The sequence below is a fragment of the Lithobates pipiens genome, unplaced genomic scaffold (assembly GCF_037356315.1).
Source record: "Lithobates pipiens isolate NorthernLeopardFrog02 unplaced genomic scaffold, aLitPip1_a1.2 Scaffold_30, whole genome shotgun sequence".
Lineage (NCBI taxonomy): Eukaryota > Metazoa > Chordata > Amphibia > Anura > Ranidae > Lithobates > Lithobates pipiens.
Window position 1 is genome coordinate 35336271 of NW_027507791.1, and position 14675 is coordinate 35350945.

Below are 14675 nucleotides of genomic sequence, written 5' to 3' on the forward strand. Positions count from 1 at the left end.
TCCAGATACTTTATGATCTACTGGCTAAAGTGCCCCAATTTTCTAACCTTCCTATTCTATTGTCTTGATGGGTGATTTCAATGCTGTGGTAGATGTGGAATTGGACTCTTCCAATCCGAACAGAATGGGTAACTCTGATTTGGTCAACTGGACAAATGTAGCGGGTCTATGAGAGCTTCTCTCATGTATCCACAGCCCATAGATCCTCAGCCAGGATAGATATAGCTTTTGGCAATGGGCTTTTGTTGCTGTTCCTGATCAAAACAGAATATTTGGCAGGGGGGTTTATCTGACCATAACCCTCTCTTACCCTGACCTTTCCAACAAGGCAAAAGGGGGAAGATGTCACCCAGCTGGTTACAAAATGAGCAGGTGTCTTCCCAACTAGAGGAATAAAATAGATCATACTGGACTTCTAATGCTGAATCAGCAGGTCCGCCTATAGTGTGGGATGCATTCAAGGCTATGGATAGGGGAAATAGACCTCCCACTACAATGGGTATCCTCTTTTAAATACTTGGGGGTGAAAATTACAGCAAATGTTCAGGATTATATGCCCCTTAATTTATATCCTCTCTTGACACTCATCAAGCAGAAAGTCCAGGCTTGGATGAGGCTACCCTTATCCTTGATAGGCAGGTATAGTTTTCTTAAAATGAAACTTCTCCCCGTCATTTTATATTTCCTGAGACATGAGCCATTGTGGGTACCGAACTTCTACTTTAACCACTTGACCACTGGGCACTTAAACCCCCTTTATAACCAGACCAATTTTCAGCTTTCAGTGCTCTCACATTTTGAATGACAATTACTCAGTCAAGCAACACTGTACCTATATGATTTTTTTGTCTTTTCTTCACACAAATAGATCTTTCTTTTGGTGGTATTTAATCACCGCTGGGTTTTTTTTTTTTTGTGCTATAAAAGAAAAAAGACTGAAAATTCTGTAATAAAATTAATTTTTGTTTCTGTTATAAAATTGAACAGATTAGTATTTTTTCTTCATAAATTTTGGCCAAAATTTATACTACTACATATCTTTGGTAAAAATAAGTACAAATTGATGTATATTATTTGGTCTTTGTGAAAGTTATAGAGTCCACAAGCTATGGTGCCAATATCTGAAAATTGATCACACCTGAAGTACTAATTTCTTGAGACCCTAACATGCCAGAAAAGTACAAATACCCCCAAATGACCCATTTTTTGGAAAGAAGACATTCCAAGGTATTTAGAAAGATGCATGATGAGTTTTTTGAAGTTATTTCTTCCCACAATTCTTTGCAAAATCAAGATTTTTATTTTTCCTTTTTTTTCACAAAATTGTCATATTATCAGTTTATTTCTCACACGCAGCATATGCATACCACAAATTACACCCCAAAACACATTCTGCTATTAATTCCGAGTACGGCGATACCACATGTGTGAGACTTTTACACAGCCTGGCCACATACAGAGGCCCAACATGCAGGGAGCGCCATCAGGCGTTCTGGAGCACCCAGGCCAATTCTGACATTTCTCTCCTACATGTAAAAATCATCATTTATTTGCTAGAAAATTAATAGAATCCAAAATAATTATATATTTTTTTTTAGCAAAGACCCTGGAGAATACAATGGTGGTCGTTGCAACTTTTTATCTCACACGGTATTTGCAGAGTAATTTTTCTTTTAAAAAAAACAAAACAGTAAAGTTAGCCCAATGTTTTTGCATAATGTGAAAGATGAAGTTCCACCGAGTAAATAGGCGATGTTTTAAAAAATTTTACTGGTTACATATTTCGAGCTACAGAGAAGATTTAGGGCCAAAATTATTGCTCTTGCTCTAATGTTCGCAGCGATACCTCACATGTGTGGTTTGAACACCGTTTTCATATGTGGGCGGGACTTACATATGCGTTCGCTTCTGCATGCGAGCTCACGGGGACAGGGGCACTTTACATTTTTTCTTTTTTTTTTATTGCTCATTTTACTTAATTTATTTTACTTTGATACTTTTTTCCCCAAAAATACATTTTTTTATCACTTTTATTCCTATTACAAGGAATTCACAGATTAAGAGTATCTCCTCTGATTGGCATACATAGCAAATAAGTACCATCATCCACAAGTCATAATATGAAGAAAGGGTTGGTATGGGAGTGCTAGGGAAAGTTGCTCATGCTAGCCCTCTAAGCACTCTCAAACCAAGAGTGGTGAGAATTGGACTATATCGGTACTTTAATAGTATGGAAAGCAAAACAATAACATTTAAAATTTCATCTTGTTTAATAAACATATAGAAAAAAAAAGGAAAATGACAAACATCACCCATTTAAAATACAAATAAATACACATCACAATAAGAGCGTCCTTGACTAATTCTCCACAAAAGGGAGTTCGAACTAATGGCGTACAGGGGTCTCCTATACTAGTTTCGCGGGACAAACCGCTTCTTCAGGAGGATATCTATACAGAACATAATAGATGATATATAACAATTAACAAACAAAAGCAAATTATCGTAAAGTTAATCATTAACATTATAAAATACATCATATATTTGGGAAAAAGAGAAAAAGAGAGGTCAGCTCACCCCGGATTCGAAAGGATGGATTGCAGACAAAAGGACCCCTATATATATTCCCCGTAAGGGCAGACATGGGGGATTGACCAGACGGCCCTAGTAAAGGAGGGGGGGAATCCTTAGTATATTAGATTAGCAGAAAAAAAAAAGTACCAAAAAAAACTTATTGGTATGAGATTATCCGGATGTAACAGATAAAGGCCATAGGATTGCATCAAATTAAATTAAATTGAATATAGGCAGTGGAGCCAAGTTGATACGCCCAATACAATCAAATCAGCAAGGGTAAGTTGCAGCACATTGTATCTATAAGCAAAAAAGCAGCAATCACTATAGCATACAGCTTATCCGATCCCTATGGATAAAAGTAACAAGCCTTTAGTCCATGAATATATATAGGGGTCCTTTTGTCTGCAATCCATCCTTTCGAATCCAGGGTGAGCTGACCTCTCTTTTTCTCTTTTTTCCAAATATATGATGTATTTTATAATATTAATGCTTAACTTTACGATAATTTGCTTTTGTTTGTTAATTGTTATATACACACATTCCGACGGAAAATGTCTGATCCGACCGTGTGTGGGCTCCATCGGACTGTTTCCGTTGGAATATCCGACCGACAAAGTTTTAGAGCTGGGCTATAAAATTTTCCAACAACATGATCTGATTGGACTTTATCCAATCGTATGTAGAGAATTCTGATCGGACAAAGTACCACGCATGCTCAGATCAAATTCCTAGACCAAAGCTATTGGCTACCAGTCTGAACATAGTCCCATCCTTAAGAACGAACGTCACCGCGTTCTGAATGATCGGATTTTCCGACAACTTTGTCCGACCGTGTGTATGCAACACCAGTTTCGGACAAAATCCGTCAGACAAAATCCAACGGATTTTGTTGTCGGAATGTCCGACCGTGTGTACAAGGGCTTAAGGATATAACCTGTTATGGGGATCTGTTCACTTTTGCACAACTAAAAACAAGGCATGACCTACCTAACATTTTTTTGTTAAATGATGTCATACCTTTCAAATGCAGTTTAGAGGTGTAAAAGTGGAATCCCTGCCCTCTGACTTGGAGAGTTTATTACTAGATGAGGAGCTTACCGAACCCCCATCTGTGACATATAAAGAATTCTTTAAAAAGAAACCACAGGCCTTAATCAGGTGCCAGGAAAGTGGGAAGCATACAGGGAGAGGACAGGAATGACACGTGGACACAACACTTTAAACACCTTGTATCGGCCAGGGATAAATTGTTTCAATTCAAGTTTTTACATAGGGGCTACCATGGGTGTCCACAGAACTTTTATCAGGGGGGCATCATTTTAGGGTCACCCATGTGCCACCCCTTTTTGACAATGTCATTATAACATTGTCCTGGTCAGAGAAAGCAGGTGTAGTACAGTCCCTAGGATAAGTAATGGATAATGGCTGACAGACCCTCTTACCAGACCCAGTGAAACTACAGCAGTGATCCCTCCTGCTGGACCATCGGTCACTCTGGGTTACCCAGGGCAATTCTAGTCAGTAGTGTAGCATGTCTGTACCCTGGCAGTGGCTCAGTCTCTCTCTCTCTGGTGGTGCTGGGCAGCGTGGCTCTCTGGTGGCGCTGGGTAGCGTGGGTCTCTCTGGTGGCGCTGGATAGCGTGGCTCTCTCTGGTGGCGCTGGGCAGCGTGGTGCTCTCTCTCTGGCTTCTGCCCAGCATATGCCTCTTTCTTTGTCCTGTAGCACTTACTCCCTCAGCTTTTTTCCAGGCTGCTGGGCAGCATGGCTCTCTCTGGTGGTGCTGGGTAGCGTGGCTCTCTCTGGTGGCACTGGGCAGCATGGCTCTCTCTGGGGGCACTGGGTAGTGTGGCTCTCTCTGGTGGCACTGGGTAGCGTGGCTCTCTGGTGGCACTGGGTAGCGTGGCTCTCTCTGGTGGCACTGGGTAGGATGGATCTCTCTGATGGCACTGGACAGCATGGTGCTCTCTCTCTGGCTTCTGCCCAGCACACTCCTCTTTCTTTGTCTTGTAGCACTCACTCCCTCAGCTTTTTTCCAAGCTGCAGTGTTTCAATCTCTCTCGATCAAGCTGTAACCACCTTCATGTGGAGCCGCCAATCTTCGAGACTACATGTCCCATGATACTCTCCTCTCCTAGTCTCCTTTGATTGGCCCTCAGTTATGGCCAATGGGGAAGGAACGGAGAAAGCAGGAAGCTGGGTGGGGAACCTGAGAGCCGCAGTCTCTTCTCCCTGACAGAAGAAAAGGGGGGGCGAGTGGGTGAAACCTCTGACAGCCCGCAGCTCACCTTTCTCCTGACACAGCGCTGCCAAGTTAGACTGAGCAGGGAAAAGAGCCCGCAGTCATGCTACACTGATGGGGGGCTTGACAACACCTTGATAGTGTTACCCTGCTGGTTGATTGCACCCCCATAGTGACACCACTGTGCTGAAGGTGCCGATCCGATCCCTGATTCCAGGGGGGCCCTTGACCCCCCTTGCCCCTACCTGCGGACACTCATGGGAGCTACTTTACCCCAGCTAGGTTGGCCAAGATTTTTCACTCTGGCTCAGCTAAGTGCTGGAGATGCTCCTTTTCGCCTGCCAATGCAGATCATATTTTCTGGAAGTGTCCACAAATCCAGCAGTTTTGGTCCGAGGTCACATCCTGTACATCGGATCTTTTGGTAATATCAATACCTATGATTGTGAGGGTCTGTCTATTGGGCCTAGTGGATGAGGTAGCGCCCTCTAGGACTCTAAATTGGAAGAAGCCGAGGGTTCCTGACATGGTATTCTGGAAGGGCTTGGTGAATTATTATATTATAATATACCTATATAGCCAGGGGATGTGGGAAAAAGTTTCCTAAAGTGTGGCAGGCATGGTATAATTCTACTGACACAGTAGGCTAAATTAGTGGATATAATACCTAAATATAGAAATAGCAGGATTTGCTCCATTCCTGGAGATGGGTTCACTCAGGATCTAAAACAACCACTTACCTTGGAAGTCAGTACCTTAGAAATTGAGATAGTAGCAGTTGCTGTTCCATTGCTAATGCATACATGTTGCGACTAAATGTAATGCTTTGTATTATATAACCAGATATAAGGGGGATACCATGGAAGCCTTGGTGGAGCTGTGACAAAGGGGGAAGGGGGAGGGGGGGGTTAATGTTGGACGTTTTTTGTTAGTCAGTTGGACTATGTTAGTTTGCTATAATATTGTATTTTTTTGGCCCTGTGTGGCCACTATGTGGGCTGGTGTTATGTTGACACAGCTCGAATGTTCTATGTTATGTATAAAATAAAATAAAAAAACAAAAAAAGCTGTCAGATTGAATGGAGAGCGTCTGTGAACAACAATTTTCCAGTCTTTCCACAGATTCTTAATGTGATTTAGGTCTGGACTGTGACTGGGCCATTCTAACACATGGATATGCTTTGATCTAAACCATTCTATTGTAGCTCTGGCTGTATTTTTCGGGTCAGTGACCTGCTGGAAGGTGAACCTCCGCCCCGGTCTCAAGTCTTTTGGAGACTAACAGGTTTTCTTCTAAGATTGCCCTGTATTTGGTTCCATCCATCTTCCCATCAACTCTGACCAGCTTCCCTGTCCCTGCTAAGGAAAAGCATCAGCACAACATGATGTTGCCACCACCATGTTTCACGGTGGGGATGTTGTGTTCAGGATGATTTGCAGTGTTAGTTTTCTGCCACACATAGCGTTTTGATCTTAGGCCAAAAAAGTCAATTTTGGCCTCATCTGACCAGAGCACCTTCTTCCACATGATTGCTGTGTCCCCCTCATGGCTTCTTGCAAACTGAAAATGGGACTTATTATGGCTTTCTTTCTCCAATGTCTTTCTTCTTGTCACTCTTCCATAAAGGGCAGATTTGTAGAGAGCACGACTAATAGTTGTCCTGTGGACAGATTCTCCCACCTGAGCTGTGGATCTCTGCAGCTCCTCCAGAGTTACTATGGCTGCTTCTCTTATGAATGCTCTCCTTGCCCGGCTGGTCAGTTTAGGTGGACGGCCATGTCTTGGTAGGTTTGCGGTTGTGCCATACTCTTTCCATTTTCAGATGATGGATTGAACAGAGCTCCGTGAGATGTTCAACGCTTGGGATATTTTTTATAACCCAACCCTGCTTTATACTTCTCCACAACTTTATCCCTGACCTGTCTGGTGTGTTCTTTGGCTTTCATGGTGCTGTTTGTTCACTAAGGTTCTATAACAAACCTCTGAGGGCTTCACAGAACAGCTGTATTTCTACTGTGACTAAATTACACACAGGTAGACTCTATTTACTACTTAGGTGACTTCTGAAGGCAGTTGGTTCCACTAGATTTTAGTTAGGGGTATCAGAGTAAAGGAGGCTGAATACAAATGCACACCACACTTTTCACATATTTATTTATAAAAAAAATTGAAAACCATTTATACTTATACTTAGTAAGTAGAGGGTTCTTTACTGTAAGAGAGGCAAGGATGTGGAATTCCCTTCCACAGGCGGTGGTCTCAGCGGGGGGCATCGATAGTTTCAAGAAACTATTAGATAAGCACCTGAACGACCGCAACATACAGGGATATACAATGTAATACTGACATATAATCACACACATAGGTTGGACTTGATGGACTTGTGTCTTTTTTCAACCTCACCTACTATGTAACTATATTACTGGACCTCATACAGTATATTGTAGTCCAAATGGGCATTTAAATATTTGTATAAAATGTAAAAATATTCCATGATTGTGAAGACTATATGGTGCCATATCATAGAAAATGATGGTGAAGTCATAATGATTACACACTCACCCTCATTCATGTTTCTGAAGCCTTATTATAACACTATATACAATACAGTAAGCCATCTCATAGCACACATACACTTATATACAACACACTGTCTAAATTCAAAGTCATTCAAGGAACAGCACACTTTACTAGGAGTAAGAAATCTCTGATTTGTATTATGAGAACATTAATTTGCTACTGTGACGTGAAGAGTATTTTTAGCAATGAAAGGATATAAAAGAAGAGGATTATAATATACTGTAGATACAATTAGATACATTAGATACATTGATAGAAGCAACTTTAAAGGAAATTGGGGTGGATTTACTTAAGGCAAAGAGATTGTGCACTTTGAAAGTACAGAAGAACGTATTTTCCCCAGAGCTTAGTGAATGTGGTATAGTTCTGCTGATTTCCATCATCCAATCATGTGTAAGAATAATGTTTATAATAATGTTTTTCTTTGCATCTGATTGGGTATTCTTTGCAAAATGAAGCCGCATTTGCTAAGCTCTGGGGAAATTAGTGCAACTGTATTTCCAAAGTGTACAGTCTATTTGCCTTTAGTAAATCAACCCCTTAGTGCATTATTCCATTCTGGTGGGAGAAAGCCCCCTTTATTCTGGTGGGAGCAGTTGTGTAAATGGTTTCAATATTTTTTGTGGGATGTAATGAAGTTTTGATATGGTCATGTTTATTGGGAGGACTTAAATGTTCAGTATGGAGTGATATGGTGTACAATTATATAGGACTCTATATTTAAAAACTATGAATCAGATTTCCACTTTACTTATACATATATTGCTGTAGGTAATTTATAAATATATTTTTCTTACCTTTGTTTTTAAGACTTTCTGAGATTTTAGTTCTACCAGGACAGTATGAGGATCTGTGTTCTCCAGGATGTAGATCAGATCATCTCTATAATACTCGTATATCATCCTCAGTGATGGATCATCATATAATGACAGCTGATGGTGGAACCTCCCGATGTCCTCTAGAAAACACAGAAATACATTTTCTGTTTTATAAATGATGCAAATTAATATCCAGCATGAATTTTATCTCACTGCATATCTCTGCAATTGAGAAAAGGAGCACTGGAGGTGAGAATCACTATGAGGATCAATACATTAATTGCTCTGCAATTGGGGAATTATTTTTTCACATCCAAGCTAATGAGCTATACATCTTCACTGAGAACTTTGAGCTTTAACTATTTAAAGCCTAACTACAGATCAATAAAAAAGTAAAGTAAAAAAATAAATAAATATATATATATATATATATATATATATATATATATATATATATATATATATATATATATATATATATATATATATTTATATTCCTAGAATGTAAGCTCTAACATGCAAGGCCCTCTGACTCTTCCTGTATTGAATTGTATTGTAACTGTACTGTCTGCGCTCATGTTGTAAAGCACTGCTCAAACTGTTGGCACTATATAAATCCTATATAATAATAATAATTTATTTCAAATACTCCCCTGCAGTATCTCCTTTTTACCACTAGATGGTGCTCCTCTCCCAGGTAGAATGATGCCCAGTGTCATTCATCCCATTTTCTATGAGCTCTGGGTGTCAAGGACCGCCCCCCTGGGGAGTGACCTCAGACCCCTTTGGACTTACAGGAGAATACTGAAGGGAGTATTCTGCATCATTCAGTACCTGCCCACTGCTGAGGACAGAAGAGGACCAGAACATAGAGCCCGGGAATAAATGGATGTATAATGATTCTTACAATGAAAAAAATATATCCAAAGGGGATGAAGGGGATTCGGGAGTGCTGGAATGGGGTTTTAAGGTTGATTTCTCAGATGAATATAAAGATATATTTTATTAGCTGTGTATTTTATTTTAAAGTATATGATGATTTGCTGTACTATGTTATGATGCTCCATTTAATATCTTATGAAAAATGAGTCAATGACTCCTCATTCTGGTCACCAATTTATTAAATAGAGTTTTGGATAGATCTAATATATTATTGGATTGAGTTTAGTTTGCTAAGCAATGTGTGTCATAAACAACCATCATTTTATTTTCATAAAATTGTGTTTTCATCTTTTATAAATCTGTGACAACACAGGATGACAATGAAGAGACAGGAACAGGGTGGTGTCACCTTATAAGAGGAAATCCCTCAACAAGGACTGTCATGACATGATCACCAGGGATTATTTTATAAAAAGTTGCACATTCATATACGATTGAACATGTCTGGAATTATAGCTATACCGTATTTATCGGTGTATAATGCCGCATACACACGTAGCAGACTATCCGGCGGACTTAGTCTGGCGGACTTTCCGCCGGATTGTACGCCGGACTTTCCGAACGAGCTAGTTGCCCACACACAGCACTTTTTCAGTGGACTAATATGGCGTACTAAGTCCGCCGGACTACCCGCCGTACTTTTGAAATGAACGGACTCGCCCACACACGCGTCTCCAGGAAGGAGGCGTCGCTGGCCCCGTCACCTGGTATGAACTTAAAGGGGAACCCCTGCACCGAAAAATCGGTGTGGGGTCCCCCCCTAGGTCCATATCAGATCCTTATCCGAGCACGCTACCCGGCTGGCCAGGAAAGGGGGTGGGGACGGGCGAGCGGATGATGTCCCCGCCCATTATGATGTCACAGTCCTAGCATCCTCTGGGACTGTGATATCATAATGGGCGGGGACATCATCCGGTGATGTCCCTATATAAGTCGCCATTGTGACCGGAGGCAGCGATGAGGCAACATCTCCAGAAGAGAATAACAGAAGACGGCGACAGCGACAGCAGCGACAGAAGCTTGTAAAAGAGCGCTTGTAAAACAGCTAGAAGAAGGCGCGGTGGCCCGGCAAGAAGAACCGAAGAGGGGGACAAGACCCTTGAAGAGGGGGACAAGACCCCCGAAGTTGGAAGAAGAGGGCGGCGGCGAAGAAGAAAGCCGTGCTCCTCCGCTAGTAAAAGAGCTAGCAGAAGATAGCGGAGGAGTCTGGCGAGAAGACCCCCGAAGACGGAAGAAGACCCCCGGAGCTGTGCAATAAACTATTTTAACCCTTGTGTGTTGTGTTTTTTTTTTTTTTACATTTTTTTCACAGGTGAATGGGTAGCGGTACATGGTACCCCATACTCATTCACATAGGGTGGGGGGCCGGTATCCGGGGCCCCCTTATTAAAGGGGGCTCCTGGATTACGATAAGCCCCCCACCCGCAGACCCTGACAACCAATGGCCAGGGTTGTCGGGAAGAGGCCCTTGAGTCCACCAAACTGTTTGATCGTGTGTACGAGGCATAACACGCACTTTTTCCCCCTGAAAATCGGGTGCAAATAATGTGTGCCAATATCTTCTTTGGGCTGCCATGGAAGGAAAGGGGGTACGAGCGCCGCCAGATTACACAGAGCGGGGATTTCCTGTTTACTCTGCGACCTCTGTAATACGAAGTCCCACCTCCTATACTGGCTGCTATGATAGACATCCTAGCATTAGACCAGTGTTCTGTCTATCATAGGAGCCGGTCCAGAAGGCAGGACTTATTACATTACAGAGGCCGTTGAGTATAAATGGGAGATCCCGCTCTGTGTAATCTGATGTGAGACTGCAGATGGCCAATGACCAGGCTACAATGGAGAGGCTGTAGATGGGCACTGATCAGGCTTCATTGATGGGCACTGATCAGGCTACAATAGAGAGGCTGAGGATGGGTGCTGATCAGGCTGCATTGATGGGCATTGGGGGGATGCATTAACCACTTAAAAGAGGAGTTCCCCTTAAAAAAATAAAAGTCAGCAGCTACAAATACTGCAGCTGCTGACTTTTAATAATCGGACACTTACCTGTCCCATGGATCAGCGATGCAGGGGAATGGAGCCGGGCACCCACTGCGCATGCCCGAGCGGCACCACGCGCCGTGATTGGCCGCGCAGTCATCTGGGACCTGTCATGTGTCCCAGTTGACTGACAGGAGGGAGGGGGCAGAGCTGAGCCCTTCCTGCGCTGAGGGGAAGGGATGTCGCCAGCCAAGGCACTGAAGGAGGCAGACTACGAGGGACACCCTAGCAACAGGAATGTAGAGGCAAGTTAAAAAAAAATTCCAAATGTATTTTTTTTATTTTTTTTAGGAATTTCAATGAATTTTTTTTTCTGTGCAACACCACTTTAAGGCCTGAAAGATTTGCCCCCTTTATGACCAGGCCATTTTTTGCACTACAGCACTGTGTCGCTTTTCAGATCAAAAAGTTTTTTATTAACAGAGGAAACATACAGTGTATAGGAAACAGCATTTTGTCTTGTACACAATGCGAAAAGTAATAACAAAATGTACTCTAGACCATGTCAGGTTACAATAAAGTTGACGAATTAACAGTGCGATATGGATCAACCTGAAACCTAACTTGTATTAGGCCTAGACATTAGAACGTATGAACAGATGTGTGTAGTATACGTTGAGGCTAGGACACTATCACATAGAAAAGTGCAGAATATCTAGTTCTGTGTATACTAAAAGCTGCAGAACATGCAAACCATAGCTAGTGCTACCCAAAGTCACCACTAGGGTGAGCGTATATAGGGATTGGGTACATTTAGAGGGCAGATGTTAAAGTACAAGGCAAGAAAAGTAGAAGGAGAAGAAAGGGAAAGGGAGGGAAAACCAGGTAAGAAAAAAGATAAGAAAAAGAGGGAAAGAAAGGGAGGGGAATAGGGGAGTAATAGCAAAAGGATTTTTAAGCGAGGAAAGGAGAAAGTAGAGAGACAAGAGAAGTGGTCGGTCAGCTACCGCTAAACATCCGAAGGCCAGCAGTCGACTGTTGACTGAGGGATGTTTGTTACTAAGGTTCTAATAGATGGTGATCAAAGTGTGGAGGTAGGTAATAGTCAACCCATGGTTGCCAGATTTTAAAATGTTGGGGGACAGTGTTTCGAACAGTCGCTTCGATTCTGCTGTGTATCATCGCCTGCGTAACCCTATTCTTAACTTCAGTCAGGCGCAGGGTGGAACTTTTCCAGGCTTTAGCTATTGTTTGTTTGGCTGCCGTGGTGACCTGCAGAGCGAGACGCATCTGCGCCTTGGTGTACAGATTTGGGTAAAAATTGAGGAGGGCCAAAGCCGGGTCAGGGTCTAATGTTTTGTTGATCAGAGTGGATAAAATCAGAAAAATTTCAGTCCAGAAGCGTTGAACCACTGGGCAGGTCCACCAAATATGCAAGTGCGTACCCCTCTCATCACAGCCACGGAAACTGTTTGAGGAGTAAGAGGGTAAAAATTTAGCAATTCTATCGGGCACTAAGTACCAACGCATGAGAACTTTGTAGCTTGCTTCCAGGGAGCACTGTGTCGCTTTAACTGACAATTGCGCAGTTGTGTGACGCTGTACCAAAACAAAATTGACGTCCTTTTTTTTCCCCACAAATAGAACTTTATTTTGGTGGTATTTTATCACCTCTGCAGTTTTTATTCTTTGTGCTATAAACAAAAAAATGCCAACAAATTTGAAAAAAAAAAAAAACATTTTTACTTTTTGCTATAATATATATCCAAAAAATTTTAAAAAAGTCTTCACCACTTTAGGCCAATATGTATTCTTATTCTTCTACATATTTTTTGGTAAAAAATTGCAGTGGATATTGATTGTTTTGTGCAAAAGTTATAGCATCTACAAAATAGGGAATAGATTTATGTCATTTTTTTATTATTATTATTTTTTTCTAGTAATGGCGGTTGGGACTGCGACATTGCGGTGGACAGATTGGACACTTTTAACACTTTTTTTTATAACACTTTTTTGGGACCACTGATATTTATACAGTGATCAGAGCTAAAAATAGCCACTGATTACTGTATATGTCACTAGCAGGGAAGGGGTTAAGTGTTCCCTGGGAGGTGTTTCTAACTGTGGAGGGAGTGTAGTGACTGGAGGAGGAGAGAGATCGCTGCTCCTGATTACTAGAAACAGCAGATCTCTCACTACTTTCCTGAAAGAATGAGGATCTGTCTATTTACATTGACAGATCCCTGTTGTGTCTCTCTCTGGTCACTAGCCGGACATTGTGGCCACCTGGCCACGCACATTGGCACCAACATCACATGGTGGGCGTGCACGGCCCCTATAATCCTCAAAGTGCCGACCATACAGCTATGGCGATTCACGCAGGGGAGCCAGCCTGTGAACATATAACAGGGATATGCAATTAGCGGACCTCCAGCTGTTGCAGAACTACAAGTCCCATAAGGCATAGCAAGATTCTGACAGCCACAAGCATGACACCCAGGGGCAGAGGCATGATGGGACTTGTAGTTTAGCAAAAGCTGGATGTCCGCTAATTGCATATCCCTGCCATATAACAACGACGGCTGGTTGGCAAGTAGTTAATTGGCACTGATCAGGCTGCATTAATGGGCAATGGTGAGGCTGTAGATGAGCACTGATAAGGCTGTATTGATGGGCACTGACCCCTATTTTGCTTTGAAGTTCTTTATTTAAAATTATTTTTTCTCATTGAAACTTCCCTCTTAAAATTAAGGTGCCCGGTATTTGCTGAAAAATATGGTATGTAAAAGTTTCAATGATAATTTAATCTCCAATATTACTTTCCATGAAGGCCTCATAGCAAGAGTTAAAATATAACCCTATTTTTTATAGAGGGAGAGGGTTATATCCTCTGTCAGGATTTTATCATGCATTAAACTCAATTCACAAAGTGCTAACACAAGGATAAGGTTCTCAGTTATAGCCAAGTTGAGCCTTTAGAGGAATATTTAGACCACTTTCACACTGGGGTGGCGCAGGCATTGGTGGTAAAGCATTGCTAGTTTTAGCAGAGATTTACCTGTTATAGCAGCACTTAGGTGCCACTATCGGGGCACTCTTATGCCACGTACACACGGTCGGAGAATCCGTCGGAATGCGTCTTATCGGACCGTGTCGTCAGATAATCTGACTGTGTGTGGTATGCATCGGACTGATTCCGTCCGAATCTCCGTCGGACCCAATTTTCCAACATGTTGGAAATATTTCCCGACCAACTGGGCCGGTCGGACCTAATCCGATCATGTGTAGCGAATTTTGATCGGACCAAGTGCCACGCATGCTCAGATCAAATTCCTACATCAAAGCTATTGGCTACTAGCCTGAATGTAGTCCCATCGTAACGAAATTACGTCACCGTGTTCTTGGCAACCACTAAATCAGACAACTTGGCCCAACCGTGTGTATGCAACAGTTTCGGACACAATCCGTCGGACTAAATCCGACAGACAAAATCCGACGGATTTGGTTGGCAAAATCTCCGACCGTGTGTACGTG

General features: G+C 42.1%; 2 protein-coding genes across 2 annotated transcripts in view; both read right to left on the reverse strand.

The window, feature by feature from the left end:
- Positions 1 to 14675, reverse strand: part of LOC143942631 (NACHT, LRR and PYD domains-containing protein 12-like) — a 1996551-nt gene that overhangs the window by 285516 nt on the left and 1696360 nt on the right. The gene's annotated exons all lie outside the window — the stretch shown is intronic.
- The window catches only part of LOC143943386 (NACHT, LRR and PYD domains-containing protein 3-like), a 243417-nt gene that overhangs the window by 205015 nt on the left and 23727 nt on the right, over positions 1 to 14675 (reverse strand). Inside the window, exon 2 of the mRNA XM_077465120.1 lies at positions 8196 to 8356. Coding sequence (XP_077321246.1) covers positions 8196 to 8356 — 161 coding nt within the window. The remainder of the gene's footprint in view (positions 1 to 8195; positions 8357 to 14675) is intronic.